This window comes from Amphiura filiformis, chromosome 6 (assembly GCF_039555335.1).
Source record: "Amphiura filiformis chromosome 6, Afil_fr2py, whole genome shotgun sequence".
NCBI classification, from domain to species: Eukaryota; Metazoa; Echinodermata; class Ophiuroidea; order Amphilepidida; family Amphiuridae; genus Amphiura; species Amphiura filiformis.
In genome coordinates, this window is record NC_092633.1 from 20,750,480 (window position 1) to 20,770,380 (window position 19,901).

At 36.1% G+C, this 19,901-nt stretch overlaps 1 protein-coding gene across 1 annotated transcript in view; it reads left to right on the top strand.

Annotated features, from left to right (window-relative positions):
• The window catches only part of LOC140154400 (uncharacterized), a 36,295-nt gene that overhangs the window by 7,823 nt on the left and 8,571 nt on the right, over positions 1-19,901 (top strand). The window contains exons 7-15 of the mRNA XM_072176968.1: positions 711-827; positions 1,752-1,832; positions 5,180-5,431; positions 7,173-7,418; positions 8,360-8,506; positions 13,099-13,386; positions 13,531-13,734; positions 15,133-15,378; positions 17,671-17,805. Of these exons, the coding sequence (XP_072033069.1) occupies positions 711-827; positions 1,752-1,832; positions 5,180-5,431; positions 7,173-7,418; positions 8,360-8,506; positions 13,099-13,386; positions 13,531-13,734; positions 15,133-15,378; positions 17,671-17,805 (1,716 nt within the window). The remainder of the gene's footprint in view (positions 1-710; positions 828-1,751; positions 1,833-5,179; positions 5,432-7,172; positions 7,419-8,359; positions 8,507-13,098; positions 13,387-13,530; positions 13,735-15,132; positions 15,379-17,670; positions 17,806-19,901) is intronic.

The window sequence follows — 19,901 nt, forward strand, 5'->3', positions numbered from 1 at the left end:
TAACGCTGAAAATGGTTTTCAGTGTGATTTTCAGCGTCAAACTTTCAGCGCAGTAAGCATACGTACGTACTTGTTGATATTAATTAAATAAATTTTACAGACAAAGCGATTGAGCGGGATCTATAGTGGCGCAATCATAAAGCGTCATAGTAAAAACTCGCGGAGATCTGCCAATTATTTATAGTACTCATTATAGTGGCATTTGCTTCTCTCTATTTCTTGCTATTTTTTCTCCCTTTTAACTATACGGGCCAGGGCCACCATATAGCTAGGATTTTCCATTGACCCAAACATGTATCCCAAGCATGTACGGGAGTTTTGATGGCAAGACTCTCGAGATAATGATGAATACAAAATAATAACAATCTATATCAGCCTTTGGATCGGGAGATAAGAATTTCCACTTTCGATTGGGGACATTTTAAAAAACATGGCAGGGTATCCACCAAGGAGTGAAAACAAACAGTGAAATATTTTTGACAGGGAATTGCTTCTTTCCATTTCTTGCCATTTTATCTTGCTTTAACTAAAGAATCAGAATACTTAAATTGGGCTAGGCTAGCCTGGCTTGTGCATTTTGTCTAGTGACTGTACCATGGATGTTTCCATGGACGCAAGCGAGTTTCATGTGTACTGGTAAGCAAACATGAAACAGACAAATATCATTTTATATATATTCTGATATTCGCTTGTATTTCACAATTATATAGCGTGTTCAAACCCAGGCCATGTTTGTAATGGTGATCAGCGACAGTATATTTGGCAGACTGACGAGGGGTACCTCACGGACAAGCTAACATTACCAGTTACAAAACTATATATACAAGGCAAGTTATATCATCATCTGTAATCTATTTTAGTTTATAAGGGGTGGTGTTATTCCTCTAAAATATTAAATAGGTTACCGGTGAAAAACAAACTTTTAATATTGTACAGTATTCTATATGTCACACGACAACATCCAACTTTGAGAGAAACAGATAATTTTACATACTGCAGTTACTGTTCATTTTCCTATACACAATACACAGTGCTCTCACCATTGACGCGTGACCTCTACAAACAGTATATGTTATAGGTATAGGGCATTGCCTAGTTAACGTCACTGTGTAAAAAATAACCGGCCAATATGTTTTGTAATATTTGAAATTCTAGGAAATATAGTTTTGTAACATGTCCTAAATTTTTAGCTAATTTAGATGTTTGGAAATATTCGCACTTTGGTGATTTAGTAAGGAAGGGCAGACATGGCCTGCAAAATTCCCTGTGTAAATCGAATGCAACTTTTAGTGACTATCACTCACTTGTGGACCGCTCTCTTCCGAAGGGCATTAAAGCTAAACCACTTTACGGATATTTTTTGTACTTGATGTCAATCACGAATAATGTATATATTACATGTAGGCTAAAAACTGAGTAGGTGGGGCATCTGCAAATGTTCGTACCTCCCTGATATGTAAGCGACAAAAAACAACAAAAACAACTCCCATATATGTCCATAACTTTGGTCAGTGGAGCGAGCCAGGGGATTTCAAGTGGGTGATTATTGATTGACAAGTGCCATATTTGGGCATAAGTACAGTCCGCCATTCAATGTGTAGGATGGGCTAGACTTTTCGATTGATTTTGCTGGAGTAATTTCCTTTAACCAGGTTTAAGTACTGCAAAGGTCGAATCATGTTTGCTGTGCAGAATACCTGCACTATGATAACTACACAAGCTAAATTCGTGTTTTGCTTCTATGTAAATAGATGTTGAATTACCTCCAAGGGAGGTGAAATTTCGTGTTGGACCTCTTGAGTGTTTCGGGAATCTGGAAACGTTAGGTGCAGGTAAATTCAACTATTATGTAATGCTGTAACATTTCTATACAGTATAGAGGCCAGCCTCATGAAATTTTCGTGTCGTTGGGCAAATGTTTCAAATGGATATATCATGATATCAAAATGTTCAAAAGCGTAGAATCTTTTCTGCTATGTTGTCAATTTATATTCCGTTCCCGTGGCAACGGCAAAAAGTAAAGTATGGTTATAATGACTAAAAATGGGCGATAACAAATTGACAAATTTGGCTTTGCCCTCTCAGACTAAAATCGAATGGAAGGGGGGCGAAATTGGGGAATTCATAAAAAATATAGATATGCCTACCTTAATAGGCTCGGATCCGTCAAAAGCCAAGCCGAAAAGAGACCTTATAATGGGTTCACAAAAGGGGTTCTATATATATTGAACCTAGGCCACTATGATTAACATATATGCATCTGTTTAGAGGAAAAATATACATTGTTGTAGCTTTTGCAGCAAAACAGTATTTATGTTGTTCCAATCAGTTTCTATCACCATGTCCATTGTGAAGTCAATATAGCTTAAAAGATAATCTAAAATGAGCGATTTTGTTTATGGAACTGGTCAGAACTTGACAATTCAAATCTGTCAAAAATGATAGCGCAGAATCGCTTAAACCTAGATATTTAATTGTTCGTCTATCCTAATACCATTAAAATTCCAGGTGTGCTTACTGCAGATTTCACACCACCAAATAAATCCCCATAGAGATATGTACTAAATTTGCCTTCAAAAAACATCCTTTTTTCTTTGCAGGAGCGACTCAGTTCTTAACGACAGCTATGATTGTTGAAATTAGCCCTAGCCTGATCCCTCTGGGTGGGTAAAAATATAGGTTGACCGTTATTATTTTGACTACTGGCCCTCAAAGTCTATGATGTCTGGGAATTACCTAATTTACAGGCAAAATCGTGCCAGTGTTTCTGTATAGAAAAGGCTGCTTAAAAATCATTAAAAAATACTCGATCTCTCCCATCTGTAGTATACTTGCAGGAACTATTATTACTAATCATGATCAATCTAAATTTGGCTAAATTTCTGCTCATTTTATTGCTTAATTTGGCAATGCATGGGTTTTTCTGAGAAACGAAATTCAAGGGCGCACAACCAAATAATACTATTTGGTGGTGTGAAATCTGAAGAAAGCATACAAGTAGTGTAGCTATGGTGATAAAATCATACACGAAAACAATATTATTGTTGCAAAAGTGACAACAAAGTGGTGGTCCCTATTCCAGGTAAACTGTTTGAATACGTAAGCTTACAAAATGAAATAAACGCAAGCATATCCATTTGTAAGCGCTCTTTAAAAAAAATCAAAGTTCATTGAACAGGCAATTTAAAGAGAATTAACCATTGCTCATTCTAGTGACTCTAGTATATGGACAACATAAGTGTGCTTTTTCATTTAATGACATAAAATTTGAAAAATATTGTATGGAACACTTGAGGTTTTGACTTTTAAAATCTACACTTTGGTCAAAAAATGTGCTTGGATAGGTAGTTTTCAACAGATTTTCCACATTCGCCTTGCTATAACATGATTGAATTGTGTTATCTGTTGACTACACCACATTTCGCCATAATATATTCTAGAAACGCTTGCTGTTGGAATAAGAAAATTTTTAATTGTAATTATTGCACAGGTCACGGCGACCCTGTGACCTTTCCGGAAAAAGCCGAGTGGCAGGTTTTTCAAATAAATATTTTCTGTGTAAAAACTGTACCATCAGATAGGTAATGGATAATATGAATATTAACTGTACATCTATCACAACAATTTTTGATAACAACTTGCGTCACAATTGATCTAGTATAGAAGGTAGAGAATTTATTTCAATCTTATATACGCCATGTTTTTTTTGGAATTAAGTGAAAATTAATTCTGTAAAAACTGCATTTTTTTAATGTAATTTTCACATTAGACCCGACAAAAGATTACCGTTTTGTTGTTATGATAATCTAATCTTTTGATTTTGTAAATAAAATTAGGGTCTAATGTGGATTTAGGATGCAAACTGGAACAATCCAATGCCTTGTCAAAATCATTTGCTTCAAAATGGAGTTCGGATGCACTTCGTAATACAACTTCCGCCACTGCGGGAAACCGCATGCACAGCAGAGCACATGGCCGATATCAAAATCGATTTTATGTATTGTGTATGTAGGCCTATTCATAGGACCCTCGTATTAATAATTAATAATTAATTGTCTCTATGCGCTTGAGAATTCAACAATATAAATAATGGTAGCTTTATTATAATACACATTAATGTTTTAAGCAGATAAAATTCCAAAATATGATGCAGTAATGAAGTTGCGATTTATTAATATTATAGGTATAAATGTTCACGATGACAGTATCAAGTTCTTCGTGGTCGAGCGGTCTAAGGCGCTGGACGTATGGTATACGTGATACTAGCCAAAGCGGTGAGCCGTGAGTTCGAACCCCGCCTCTGCCAAACTTTAAAAGAATTAAAATTAAAATTTTACTTTTTAAAAATTTCATATTGGGGAAATGTGACTGGGAGAATTTATGTATGGCGTGGAGTGGTGTGTCTGTTGACCTAGTGACTAAAAGTGTTTTAGGGGGGAAGTGTTAGCTTTCAATTGATATAAAAAAATGTGGATGAAGGGAACATTTGAGGTTTCGACAAAAACCAATCAAAGAGGCCCATTTTTAGCTAGAAGCTTCACAGATCCTACATTGCAATGCACTCAACCGTGTGGTGCAATCAAAGACTGCGTGTTGTTCTCTGGTTGGAAGCTCTTGGGACAAAATGTCTGTTCAGGTGTATCGAGGTGGAAACTGTGCGCATGATGGTTTATAAGAGAATCGTTTTTGTATAGAAACCTTTCCATATGCTGCATACAGACTAAATAGCTACATTATTTTAATGTCCTGTTTATAAACTGCAGCCAAATCGAGAGCGAAATCGGAGCATACATCGGTGTCTCTTGTCCCAAAAATCTTCATGCTCTCTAAACGGGAACAAAATTGAAACACTTGCAAAGTACAGTTTTGTATGAGATATGAGATATGAGGTTAAAAATGCTAAAATAATAATGCACAGAGTATAACCTTTACGATGAAACATGATTATTTTGCCCTACAATGTTTATTGTTTAAAAAAATAATTATTTTAGGTGACTACGCCCAGCAAATTTTAGGGCAGAAAAAATCAAAACTATGCGTAACCTTAACTTCGTACACAATGTAGTTATATAATACACTGTATTGTCGAATTTTGCTTCACCTCGATGTTCTTACACATATTGTACATGCATCTTTTGTTTGCATTAATACTTTTAAGCAAATATTTTGTTTTATCCAGACGAAGAGCCTCCAAATTTAAAATGTTATGATGGAATAATGTCAATTTATTCCTGGCATGATAGAAACCAGGCGAGGTATGCATTATTTTGGAATTTTCTTGAAATTTCTGACAATTCGGGTCAAATTACTCGTCTCACATGTGACCCAGCAAACCATGCAAGGCCGACGATTGGCATGTGGATATCGACGTGTAGTGCATATGACGATGCTGGGAATGTTGGAACGTGCAATGTAACTTTACAGGTCCGAGGTAAGAATATATGATGTAAGCGTTTTTATAACATCGATCTTTTATTATTTTGAAAAACATCAAGAACTTATAACATAGCTAGTTCCACCAGGGCACTCTTCATAAAAAAAGTGTTCGACTATAATGGTGCGAGAAGTTGCGGTTCGAATCGCCCTTATAAAAGCTCCTAAAACCGGGTCCTAAAATCCTGAAAGAAAAAATACACATAGGTTTCTACCATTTTTTCGAACTATTTCTGACCTTAAAGTAACCGCTAACAGCCCTCGGTACCTCGCGTGCATGGAGCTGTTGCGGTCATCGGGTTTAGTGGTTATGGAAAATGAAAAATAGACCAATAGTTTATATTGAGCTGATCTTGGCTGCAAAGGTCAATCATGGAATGTCTAGGATGTGCGCTTCTTAGCTGTAAGTCCAAGTAATATTGTTTAATGGTTTATAGAATGATATGGGGCCGTAGTGGTCAGCGACAACCCAACATGTAAAGTGTGTTGAGGTTTGTGGATCAATGTCGTGGCGTTGTGCTTGTGCGTAGCGCACTTTTAATCACTACGATTTTTTTTAAACAACGCAAACATAATATATAGTAATTCGAGTGATATAATAGTCCCTTCCATACTTGATTTGATATCTTCCTTTAAGCAGTTACTACCCATAGCAAAAAGAAAAGGTATCGGTATAGTTCCGGCTACTATACGGGATAGTATCCGGTAGGTATTCTGGAGCTATCCAAAAGTATCTGCTAGTAGATACTAGTTGGATATACTAGTATCGGTATAGTGGTACTATTCCGATACTATTCCGATACTAGTATCTGATACTATAGTATCGGTATAGTACCCGCTTTCAGCTGGCGCCAATCCATGTCACATGACTAATTAGAATAACTGCCATATCGGCTTGGAGCCAAATTGCTATACAGTCAAGGAATGAGTTCCTCTGATTCAAAGGATAATATTATACTGTTGTACAAGGAATTGTACAGTGTGTTCTATTTCTGGGCTTCACAATACAGGTATGGTTGTATTGGGTGACAGTTTTTGAACAGAACTTTATATTTTATCTAAATTTAGTATAAGCTTAAGAACATCGTACAATGTAGGCTATATCAAACCACGGAGTATGTTGAATTCTGCACCCAAGACAAAATGGTGCTCAAAATGCATGCAATAAATGTGAATGTGTATATTATATGTTTTTAGCATGCAATTGAGCATTCATAAGGTACATTTTCAATTGCTTTTTGCCACAAATTTCAATGCTGCGTGTATGTGCAATAATCAATTGCTACACATTTCACATTTAATGTATGGTACAACTATAATCATTTAAAATTTTCCAGTGACCTTGTCCGTATACCATGTAAGTCTCTGGACATATCTCTATGACCATATTTGGGCAAAACAATTTACATGCGAAACAAATAGTATCAGACACTATCCCGATACTAGTATCAGGTACTATCCCGATACTAGTATCGGGCACTATTCCGATACTATTTATCAGTATCTCTCAGTAACAGTATCGGATACTATCCCGATACTATATGTCCATATATGGGCAAAAAATTTGCATGTGAAACATATCCGGATACTATACCGATACTAATATCCCACTAGGTAGCGGGTACTATTCCGGTATTAGTATCAGATACTATCCCGATACCTATTATATTTTGATATGGGTACTGTCCATTATTGATAAAATCTAAATATGCTAATTAGCAAATGTGATTTGGTTTTAGACGTACACGGACCGCAGATATCCTGTCCACCGAATATTAATGTCCCCACCGATTATGGACATGGAACAACAATCGTTAATTGGACGGAACCACGATATTACTTCGAAAATAGTGGTGTTCCAGTAAATATTACGTGTACGCTGCCATCGGGCTACGGTTTCCCTCCTGGAACTACGACGGGTTCTTGCAGTGGAACAGATCCATCTGGCAACAGGGGAGCATGCTCATTCACTGTCATCGTATATTGTATGTATCTTGAAGCTGTTTAAAATATGCGATCACATAGTCTAGGAGCTAAATCTCATACGGGCCTTAATTAAGGATTGAGTTGAACTCGCCCATTTTACAAAACCCCTTGCTCATAGACTAACAAAACATTTTATCTAAAGTCTGCACAAGAAGTAACGCAGCTGTTATAAATAAGCCTTTAGCTTCAGAACTAATAATTATTTTCACAATATTTTAACAAAAGAAGGAGCATTTATTGACGCTCATTTTGATACCCAATTTGTCCAGTTTTGTTCAGTATTGATAAATACAGCAGTGTTTTGAAACAAAGATACCCGAATTCAAAAGTTGCAGCTATTTGTATTGATTTGAAGCAATTAGAGCGAAAATAATGGCGTGCTTTACGTGCTACAGTGCTGGCATAATAACCATCGCTGTTTTAAACTGCAAGTTTTAAATTCGGGTATTTTTATTTGAAAAACTAACTGTTAATGTTGAACGACATTTGACAAATGGGGTATCAAAATGCGCGTGAATAAATCATCCTTCTCTCTATGTTGAAATATTGTGAAAACAATGACTAGTTCTGAAGCTATATGCGTATTATAACAGCTGCGTTACTTTTTGTGCAGACTTTATATCATATGATGATCAGCCATTATTAGAGGAGTTTTTAACTGTTCGGCGTGACCAGTTCTTGCAATATTGGGGCAATCTTGTAGGGCAATCTTGTAATTGCTGATTAGAAACATCCGAGAAACTCGCCCAATAAAGAAATAAACCAATCACGTTTGCAAAAGTGTAATACTAATAGTATGTCATTGGTGGCCTATCGGGTCAGTCAGGTATTTTCAGATAAAATAATTTCCATGTATTGTACATTTCTATAACAAAACATATTTGTGGTATTTTTTTAAGATGAGTAAAATTTCTTCTTTCAAACCTTTGCTAAATTTCAGATCGTCAACAAACGTGTTTTACATTGAAAAAAGCTTTGGAGCGCGAATTTCCGGGACAACAGCCCGAAGACGGACTGTTTGAAATAGACCCTACAGGACCGAATGGAGTCGTAGCACCATTCTTAGCATATTGCATCATGTCAACGGGTAAATATTATAAATAAATAAATAATTAATTAATTGAATAGATATGTACCCTGAGTAATAAATTTGATCATTTAAGGGGTACACCCCTCGATAAATTTGTGTCTATTTTTGCATTTTTCTCAAAAACTAATAACACACTGGTTACAAAAGTTATGTATATTATAGGGGCAAGGAATCCACTGGAATTTTAGTGACCCAAGACAAGCGGTTTGTTATTTATGATAAGAAATAAGGTACCGCTAAGATGTACCTCGTTTCCTATTATATATAGACCACTTGGCATGTGACGTCATTGCCCGGCAGTATGCGCGCGCATTATGACAATTTACATTGTTCTTTGCCCTGCAGTGTGCGTACGCATCATAGTCTGCTAAGGGCACGTGCATTTTAAATCGCCCGCCACATTTCATACAGTACAAGAAAGCCATTGATCAGTGTAGTGGCTCGTTCGAGCATATCGATAGACGAGTCCCTCGCCTTTGTTGATAAACAGTTATGTCAAGTGGTCTATACTGAACCGCTTATCTTGAATCACTGAAATTTCAGTGCAGTAATTGGATTCCTTGCCCCAATAATATACATAACTTTTGTTACCAGTGTGTTATTATTTTTTGAGAAAAAAGCAAAAATAGTCACAAATTTACCATAGGGGTGTAGTACCCCCTTAACTTTGTTTATATTTAAAGCTATGTCATGACAGACGGGAATCCCCTCACATCATGCCCATGTAATCATAATAACAAAGTCTGTCAGGACTATTCTTGATTTTGGAGATATCCCAAAAAATGTAAAGAGAGATGATATCATTTGGGGAATGTTAGAAAAAACAAACAGTGTTAATGCAAAGAGGTAATGTGGGAATTCCTATGCAGATTGCGTCATGTTGTTATGTGAATGTGAGGGAATGCTATTAATAGAATAGGGACTTTTCGGTTTGTTTGTTGTTGTTGTTGTTGTTGTTGTTGTGTTGTTAAGGTGGGAGGCTTTCCCGAAGCACAATGATTCTCCGTAGGTTTCTATCCTTCATTACTGTCTTGAAATCTTCTACCTCCAATCCTGTGTGATATCAATATAGGTATAAAAGAGAATACTGGCTCTTTACTCCTAGAGCAATGTCCTCGTTCTTCTCTCCCTGATCTTATCACTGATATTTGGGAGATCACCATATAAAGCAAACATTTGTGATGTATTGCTTGACAGTTAGAACCGTTCTCAGTACGGGTACAGCAACCATCTAACTCTTTTGATTTTTTGTGACAGTCCATGCTTCGCAAGGACCAACTCGACTATCGCAACAAAATTTCGGAGCTTAAATCTCATGGGTAGAATTGACTTCCACATTTTTATAAGCTTCCTGCAAGCCCCCCCCCCCCCAAGCTGCTTGACGTCCTTTTCTGTACTCTCCATCCAGGTACTTAAGGATTTGAAGTTCGTCACCTTTTTAAGTTCTTTGCCATGTTTTCCTGCCCATTGTTATATGACATGCATTTCGTTTTGCTGTTATTCATCTTCAACCCTACTTTGTTCTTTAGAGCATTTCATGAGCTTATCATATTTCCTCTGATAATAGTGCATTGTCGTTAGCAAACTCAAAGTTCGTCACCATTACTGGTTCAACTCTTCTCTTTTCCAGGGGAAATCTAAGCTCTTCTACCGTCCCATCAATTGGCATTCTCGGAGCAAAATGCAGAATCACTACAAACAGGTATAGGGCTAGGGTGTCTCCTTGAAGAACGCCAGCCAAGATGTCAAATATTTCTGTATATAGATAAAAGAACTTTGGCTTTGGTGTTGTACATTTTTCCAATACTATCAACAATCAGTTTGGATATACCATAGACCTTCATAATCTTCAACATCTTGCCACGATGAATTATGTCAAAGGCTTTCTTGAAGTCTATAAATGTGATTATTGCAGGCAGGTTGCTTGCCATCAACCATCGTAATGAGCTGTAATGCAAGTATATACCCAATTGTCGGTCCCCACGGTTGTTTGATGTATATAGAATTGGCTTCATTATTAACTAAATGCAAACTATAGATGGCGCTATTTATCCTAAATCATATTTCTTTATTTGCAAGGGGTAGGTGATTAATACTGGCATTAAAACAGCTGGAATAGGTGAAACAAGCAACAAGGAAATTTTATAAACATATTTTATCAAACAATAAAAGGAATTATTTGTATTAAAAGCTTGAAACAGTAATTTCCAGTAAGTAAATAGCGCCACCAATTTTGTCATTAATAGATACATTTTATATACGAAAAAGCTATAAAATTGCTATAAAAGTGAATAATTTTGTAAAAGAGGGGAAATTAAAGTTGAGAATGACTCAAAAGCATCTGTATATATTAGCATGATATCACATTTAGTTGTTTAAGCCTAAAATTTGGTTGTACATGATGTTTTGTTTGCAAAACTAATAAATGATCCCATCAAACAACCGTGATCCCCCAACCTCAAAGACATTCTGATGGATATGCAGGTGCTTGTCTAGCTCTGGCCTTTTTCTGTTCATAATCATTCTGTTGGGGGGGAGGGGTTGGCAACTAGAGCACAGAGCTCAGAGCTATAGAGCCTCGGTAGTTGCCCCAAGCTGAGATCTCTCGATTTGGGGATTGGAACAATGTCCGACTTCTTCTCTTTAGGAGTGCGTCATTGCAGACGTCTAATACAATGTCATCGAATTTGCTTCTTTTAGTACCTCTGGTGGTATGCCATCTTCTTCACAATTCTTTTCATATTCATACTGGTCAAATGGCTCAACATTGATGCTAATGTTAAATTCATAGGATTGGTGTTATCTCTTCATCTTCATCCTCTATTTCAGGGGGACTTCCAAGAAGGTTCCTAAAGTGGTCAAACCAATTTGACACTCGTTCCTTTTGCGTGTTGCCCTTCAGCTGGCCCTTCCTGCATGCTTTTCTGCTCGTGATGTCATTGTTTTAGCCTATTTATTTAATGTGATTATGTGATTATAGTCTATGTGCCTGCAAAGAAAGGTACTTGCGAGCCATACATTCATTTTGTCATGTGTGGTCAATGTGCAACCAATTACCCAGCTGAAACGAAGGAGATTTAGAGTACGACAAAGTACGCATCTTCCCCCAAAAGGGATATATTCTTTTGTCGCATTGCTAAAGTCTGGTTTATGAAACAACACATCTGTCAATATAAGTGGAAACAGAGTGGATGAATGCTTGTTTCCTGAAGAAAGTGAGTGAATGGTGAACGGGGCACCGTTTTGGAAATTATCATCTGTACACGGATTTTGTATGCAAATGAATTTACGCAATTCTACTGTGGTCTTCGCTGGACAAGTTTGAATCACGATATACATCAGACATTTAGCACATTGCGCCCAACGGAACTTAGTAATCAACAACAAGAAGAAGACTGATAAGTAAACATTGTAAATCATTCTAATTCATTGATTGTATGCATTCTCATGTTTACTTTATATGCGAGAACATTGTCCAGTCATTGTTTATTTTTCATTAAAGATTCAAATTTTGTTAACTTATACAAATAGTGTGTTTTGTTGGGTCTATCTTTCGTTGTGCATTCTGAAATGTTTTTGCCCCTGGGTCGTTGCGATCCATAACGATATGTAAATAGTACAGTAGTGCAGTAGTAGATTTAAAACTACAGTCACAAGACTTACTATTTGCGGAGCTGTGGTAGCTTGTGACCTGCATCTACAGGTCTTCTTTAACCACTGAAGAGATTATTCCACTTGACTTGACACTTGACTACCAGATATTGATTTGTTTTGGTCAAGTGACAAAATCATGTTGTAAACAATTGGAAGATCATGGCGCCCCGGTCTCTGTTGAGGTCGCTGCTAGTTGTCCTTATTTGGATCGCTTCCCTGACCCCTCTCCTTTACGGTCCGGAATGCGCACACCATCCCAGTCGATGCTATGGTGCTCTTTAGTGATGTGCTCACCAAATGGGGATGTGGGGCGTTCGTGTTCGCTAATACGTGTTCTTAATGGTCTGGCACTTCCCCTACATATGATGAAGAACATTCTAAACATTTGAGGACATGGCCCCCGATTTGTCCAGCTTGTCAGTTTTGTCTTTGGGAGCTACAAGAAGGGAACGTATAGTATTCTGGAGCTAGATATGGGTTACAATGCCATGGGATCTCAATATCCACCTCAGATATGCCGGCCAGATATGGGATGGTAACCCAGCCCTTGACTTGTTGTTCAGAGTCACTATTGCGAACATGCCGTTTGGCATTGGTTTTGTTGGTAGCTGTGTCCAATGTCCATTTGTCGAATCCACATACAGCTAAAGATCTGTGAATGCTGTTGAGTTCATGGTCAAGGTCCTCCTCCTTTGTAACAATTGAGGAAGCTCTGTCAACAAGGGTACGTATCACACCCAGTTTAGTGCTGCAAGGGATGGTGGGAGGCAAAGTTCAGGTATTAATTGGTGTGGGTAGGCTTGCGATATATCTGGAAAGACAATGAGCCTTTCTCTTCGCGTTTGACCATGACACCAAGCATATACATGTATACTAGTACATAGTATAGAACTTAGCATTATACGTTGAAAAAGTTATTTTTACTTAATTTACAGGAGACACGATTTTAAATCACACTACACCAGTTTTCGAGATCAGCGGTCCCGGTCCAGAATTCGAAGACGTCATTCTTAACTATAATAATGCCAACTTGACGGCAATGAAAGCTTTGACGGCAACATCGCGATTGTGTAGGCAGTATTTAAAAGTGGAAAGTGCAAATTCGCGAGTATTTGACGATAATAAGGAGCCTCTGAAATGGTGGGTGTCGGCAAATTATGAAAATATGACAAATTGGGATGGACCAACCGGTACCATTGGATGCTCATGTGGCATAACGCAAAGTGAGTATTGTTTTGCTGCTAATCAAAATGATCCTGTGATAATGATGTTGTAATATGCACCATTACCTAATGAATTATTTTTTTCATGTAACAAAAATATTTCCTGTAATTTATTATAACTAGTACATTGCTATTACTTTCTAGGTTGTAATAACTCTGAATTGTTGTGCAATAGTGACATTGTCAATAATGGATATTATTCTGATGGAGGTTATCTGGCCGACAAGTCTACTTTACCAATTTTATCAGTTCATATTGGAGACATTTCAGCTAGTGGTCAAATTGTACATCTGACACTCGGATCCTTGGAATGCTTTGGTTCTTCTTCATCAGCCGTCGAAGCACAAGGTATAACAATACTTAAGCAGAACTGTACAATTTTGATACAAAACATCAGAGATCAGCGGCAAAAAAAGTGCAATACGAACGGGGTGAATAATAATAAATGCTGTAATACATACATAAAATTATATGATTTTACTCAGATTTATTGCTAATTCTAACTTTAAGGTGTTTGAACTGATTTGTTCATATGATGTTTTCTATTCTACATGAAGGTAAGTCATAATAACAATCTTAATTCCAAATTTTGAGTTAAATTGCTCAAGTGGTTCTAATATTAGAAGGAAAGTCGCTTAAAATGTGCCCATAGAACAGTACACAATCTTTCGGAATGGTATACCATAATTAGTTTGGAATAAGTCACTACGTTTTTGCTCATAAGATCTAAACCAAACATCTCCCAAGCCTAAAATGTTTCAATTTTTCAAAATATGGGGTTAAATGATATTAAAATCTCAATTTGGTGGGGGAAATGCTGAGACGAATATACCTCGTCTCAGGGGAAATGCACCTTGAATAGGAACATTTTACACATGTTTACTTGACAATAGCACAAAGACCTCATAGAAGTGATAACGTCTGTCACCTAAGAGTAATTAGTATAGTTATAGAAAGTACAGAACATCGATGGTACTATACCAATGATAATGTTTATAAAAGATAAATGTTAGCGCATTATTTACATTTTAAATTGTGGTAACAACAGCATACGACAATAAATTATAAATGTGTGTAACGTCACCCTAGTGTATTCATGGCTTTCCTACCACTTAGAGGGGATGATATTTCGAACCCAATAAATTTGTATGTAGTATTGAGATCAAATAACTGAGTCCAAGATAGATTCCCACAGTACAATTCCAAGCCTTTGCAGCGATTTAATTAAACCTATATATGTCACAACCATTAGCGCCAATCCGGCTCGAAATGTGGGGGGAGGGAGGGTTGTACAACCGGCCAAAATTCTTATAAAGCGGCTAATTTTGTCTAAAGGTGTGTGGGGGGGGGGGCACGTCTCCCCTGTCCCCCGGAATTGACCCCCATGGTCACAACTGTAATGCACAAAGAAAATGGAGACCATTTGGTCACGTGAAATACATGTCAAAATCCAATTTCAACTGCTGACAATAATTTAACTTCAAAGAATACACATAATCCATCTGTCTGGGGTCAACCAGCAATGCAACGTCTGACCTGATTTGTTGAATATATTGACGTCCAATTATTTCTGTGTTATATTCGTCTATGCAGACTTGGTGAATGGTATACAAATAATGAATGTGAGTGCAATGGTGAGAATATTTTCATGAGTTGAAAATGGAATCAACGAAGCGACCATTTTGATGGAAAAGGATCCATTTCTTTAAAATTAATTTAATAAATTTTCTTCTTTATTTTCCATAGACATAATAAGACCTGTTTTAACCTGCACGGCAGATACAGTCGTAAAGGTTGGTGACATCGATACCTCAACAGCCAGGATTTGGTGGCCTTTTGTGGACTTCTCTGACGATAGCAATTACGTTGCTAAAATTTTGTGTGATCCCCCATTAATGTCAGATTTCACCACTGATCCGACTCATGTCATCTGTGCAGCAAAGGATAATCGTGGACACGCTCAGGAATGCGGCTTGAATGTTCACTATGCCTGTAACGTTGTTTCTTTTCTTTCAATTTTCTTTAACATGCGTTAAAATATTTATTTATTTATTTGTTTGTTTATTTATTTATTTATTTATTTATTTATTTATTTATTTATTTATTTATTTATTTATTTATTTATTTATTTATTTATTTATTTATTTATTTATTGTATTCAATTTAATCTTTCTTTAGACACTGTAAAAACCAGGTACAGGGTGATTCAAAAATAGTGCAATAGAGAAAAAATCCATTTTTATTTAAGAACCGAGTTGAACCTTTTAGGTTTTAAAACATGTTATAATTAACATATCCATTAGTGATCTTGTGTGAAAAAATTTACCGTTTTGTTTTTATGACACATTTTATAGCGATACCCAATTTTAATGTTTGTCCAAGAGACATCTAAAATTTGAATGTCAGCCCACTCTGTGTAAGGTAGATTTGGAACCACTGCCATTTTCTTAAGGGATCTGGAATTAGCGTTTTGCCCGTTTCGACAGTATTTTTTGTGGGACATGAGAGCACATCAGGCATATCGAATTGCATTCTGAATACGATGAATGTCTTTCTGATATCAAATAATTTTCATTTTTGAAATTCACGATATAATACAAATTTTATGACAAATTATTAAAATATGATATATTTCACATTTTTGATATATAACAGTCCTCGAAGTAAATTTTATAAATCTAATGATATATTCTTAAAGTGTATGTAGCTGGGAGGAATAGCCGACGATCAATTGAACATTTTGACCTTTCATATTGAAGATATGGATTTTTTTCCCAAAAAGACCTAATTTTTTTGGTGTTTTAGGAAAAATCCATATCTTCAATACGAAAGGTCAAAATTTTCAATTGATCGTCGGCTTTTCATCCCACCTACATACACTTTAAGTATAAATCATCAGATTTATAAAGTTTACTTCGAGTACTGTTAAATATCAAAAATATCAAATTTGCCATAAAATGTGTATTACATTGCGAGTTTCAAAAATCTAAATTATTTGATATCAGAAGGACATTCTTCGTATTCAGAATGCAATTCGATATGTCTGATGTGCTCTAATGTCCCACAATAAATACTGTCCAAACGTTCATACCCCATCCCTTAACCTCATTGGCATTGAAATAAAATGGAGCACCCAAAGTGTTATTGCCCTTGGTCTTGTTTAAGGGGATGAAACATTATTTGTTGTTATTTTCATTTTCCCTTTATTTTAAAGATGTTTATTCTCTATCAAAAAACCATATAAGTTTGGAATAAGTGACTACGTTTTTGCTCATAAGATCTAAACCAAACATCTCCCAATATAAATTTGTAGGCGGGTTTTTCAAATGTCGAAATGAAATGCGTGCAAATTGAAGTGGAGTGAATTTCAAAATATCCAGCAAGTTGGACATATTGGGATTAAAAAAACTGGAGTTGGAGTCGAGTGAGGTATAAAGGACTTAAAGTAATGTTAGAAAGTTTGTTTGAACAGAAAACAAAAATAACGCAAAATCAACCTTATTTAAGGTAAAGTCAGTTTCAGAGCTGGTGCATTTATCGTGCATTGTGTGCTCCCATTCAAAATACATGGTACTTCGTGGACAAATAATGAAATTGGGTATCGCAGCAAAAGGACTCGTAAAAATTAAACGGTAGTCGCGAGTCACTTCATTTTTTCACAGAAGGTGACTATTGAGTGTGGCATTTATAGAACATTTCAATAATGGGAAAGTTTAACTTGGTTCTTACATAAATATCGATTCTTTGCTCTATTGCACTTTTTTGACTCACCCTGTAGTACGATATATTTAAATCATAATAATCTTGATTAAGTGATGTTAGCTATTAAAATGTTGTTTTATCCTTTTCCTTTTTTAAATTAAGAGCCTAAAAGTTTTTGAATTATTTCGATCGAAATATTGGTTGATGTTCAGAACATTGTACGTACATGGCGTGGGCTAAGGTCATAACACATAAGAACCGACGTCAGTCACGTAGTGGCTTGGATTAGTGACATGCACTGTTTTGAAAATAGCGATTTTCTTTGTATTGCCTCTGTTCGCTTCAAATTTAAACGTGGAAATATCTTATAGTAAAAACTAACATTTGGAAGAGAGATACAATTCTATTTCTTATGGAAACGTTATCATTTAAACTCCAATTCATAGTGGGAATGGTATTGATTGTAAATGTTTGTCACAATCATGCCAATACAATAAAATCGAACGGTTACGAAAATGCAAAATAAGCGAAGGCTTTGATAATGCTAGTTACCATGGTAACCTACATGTTTACATCCTTCAGATCCTTACACATGTCATGAGATTAAAATCCAGCATCCCGATGCACAGAGTGGTATCTATCAGATTAATCCTAGAGGACCTGATGACAATGAGATCGTACCAATCGATGTATATTGTGATTTATCATCCGATATGGGTAAGAAATACTAATCAATTCATTTAAATATTGGTCAAATAAAGTAGGTATTGGTGAATCCAATGGACGAGGACAAGGAAAGAAAAAGAGCAAGGTACACCAACTTGATGTGGGGAAACAAGTAAAATACAGACTACTGTAGACACTATGCAGGGGGACACATTCGCATTAGAAGTAGGCAATTAAAGCTCGATAACAAAAAATTACTAGTTCCAAGGTACACAGAAGTGCTAAACCTGCTAAACCTGCAAAAACAACAAGGATCAACTAGAACAAGTGATGGAAATCACTGTGCATATAAACAGACACGATAAATCAAACAACCAATGTAGGCACAAAAATAGGCAAAGTTCGATGGCCAAAAATTGCCAATTCCAGAGCCCACAGAACTCAGGAAAACAGTACAAAAGTACACTGGAAGTGATGAAAATCACTGTGTACATATAACAGACAAAAATCAACCGACGTTTCGAGCAGATAAACTGCTCTTCTTTGTCTTTGGGAAGTGACAACAAAATATAAAAGCAACCAACGAAAACTACATGCTGTAGTTTAAAAACAAATTCAAGTCAAAAACTGAAGGCAATTTCAAATAGAACTCAGTAGCAAATAAGACAACAAACTCAGAGCAAAATAAACAGTGTCTTAACTTAAGGGAAGGGGTATGAACATTTGGACAGTATTTATTGTGGGACATTAGAGCACATCAGACATATCGAATTGCATTCTGAATACGAAGAATGTCCTTCTGATATCCAATAATTTTGATTTTTTGAAATTCTCAATGTAATACACATTTTATGGCAAATCATTAAAAATTGATATTTTTGATATTTTTGATATTTAACAGTACTTAAAGTAAACTTTATAAATCTGATGATTTATACTTAAAGTGTATGTAGGTGGGATGAAAAGCGGACGATCAATTGAAAATTTTGACCTTTCGTATTGAAGATATGGATTTTTTTTTTCCAAAACACCAAAAAAAAAATAGGTCTTTTTTTGGGAAAAAAATCTATATCTTCAATATAAAAGGTCAAAATTTTCAATTGATCGTCGGCTTTTCCTCCCAGCTACATACACTTTAAGAATATATCATTAGATTTATAAAATTTATTTCGAGGACTGTTATATAGGTGCACAACTTATAAGTTCCCCTACATATTTTTTTTTAATAAATGGAAAACTATTTGACGAAATGCAAACCTGTAAAATGATTTGGGTAGCCTTATTTGTCTTACACATGTGGACCAAATTTTAGCGTCACACGTCATTGCGTTCAGTCACAATGGTTCATTATGTAAAAAAAGGAGACCGTTTTAAACAGTGTTAAAAGTTGCATCCGAGTCCATAGGACTCAATTTTCAAACAATACAGTAGGCCAGGGATATTCATGTGTTTGTAAAAGAAAACTTAATCGTTGGTATTCTTCTTCTTCTTCTTGAAAAGCAAAGCAGGCGTTTTATTCTCTTCTTTTTTATTATAAATGTCTGAGATGGAAGGGATATGTACAGCAGTGAGGATAGACCATATCGCCAGTAGTTCATCACATGTAAAAAGTCACATTTTAATAATGCCGAGTTTGCCCGAATTTCTTCGCGGTAGAGCAATAGGTTTGCTGGATGAAAATGTACCGGTGAAAGAAATTGCTCGTCGTGTGGGAGTTGCGCCTGATGTAATTCGAAAATTGAGAACAAAATTTCAGTTGGAACCATGTTAAAAACCTTATCAATGAAAACACAACACTGCAAGAGTTAACCCGAGCAATCCAACATCTACGGAACAACATGGACCAGCAACGGGTCCGGAATTTAATAAACAGCATGCGGCGACGTTGCAATGCACTTGTCAATAGTGCAGGAGGACACATCCCCTACTAAACATCTAGACTTTTTCCCTGGTTTTATTTCCATTACAAACACATGGACAGGCTTAACATACTGTATTGTTTGACAATTGACTCCTATGGACTCAGGTGCAACTTTTAAAACTCCCTCTTTTTTTACATAATGAACCATTGTGGCCAAACGCAATGATGTGTGACACTACAAATTGGCCCAGATTTGTAAAACAAATAAGGTTACTCATAACTTTTT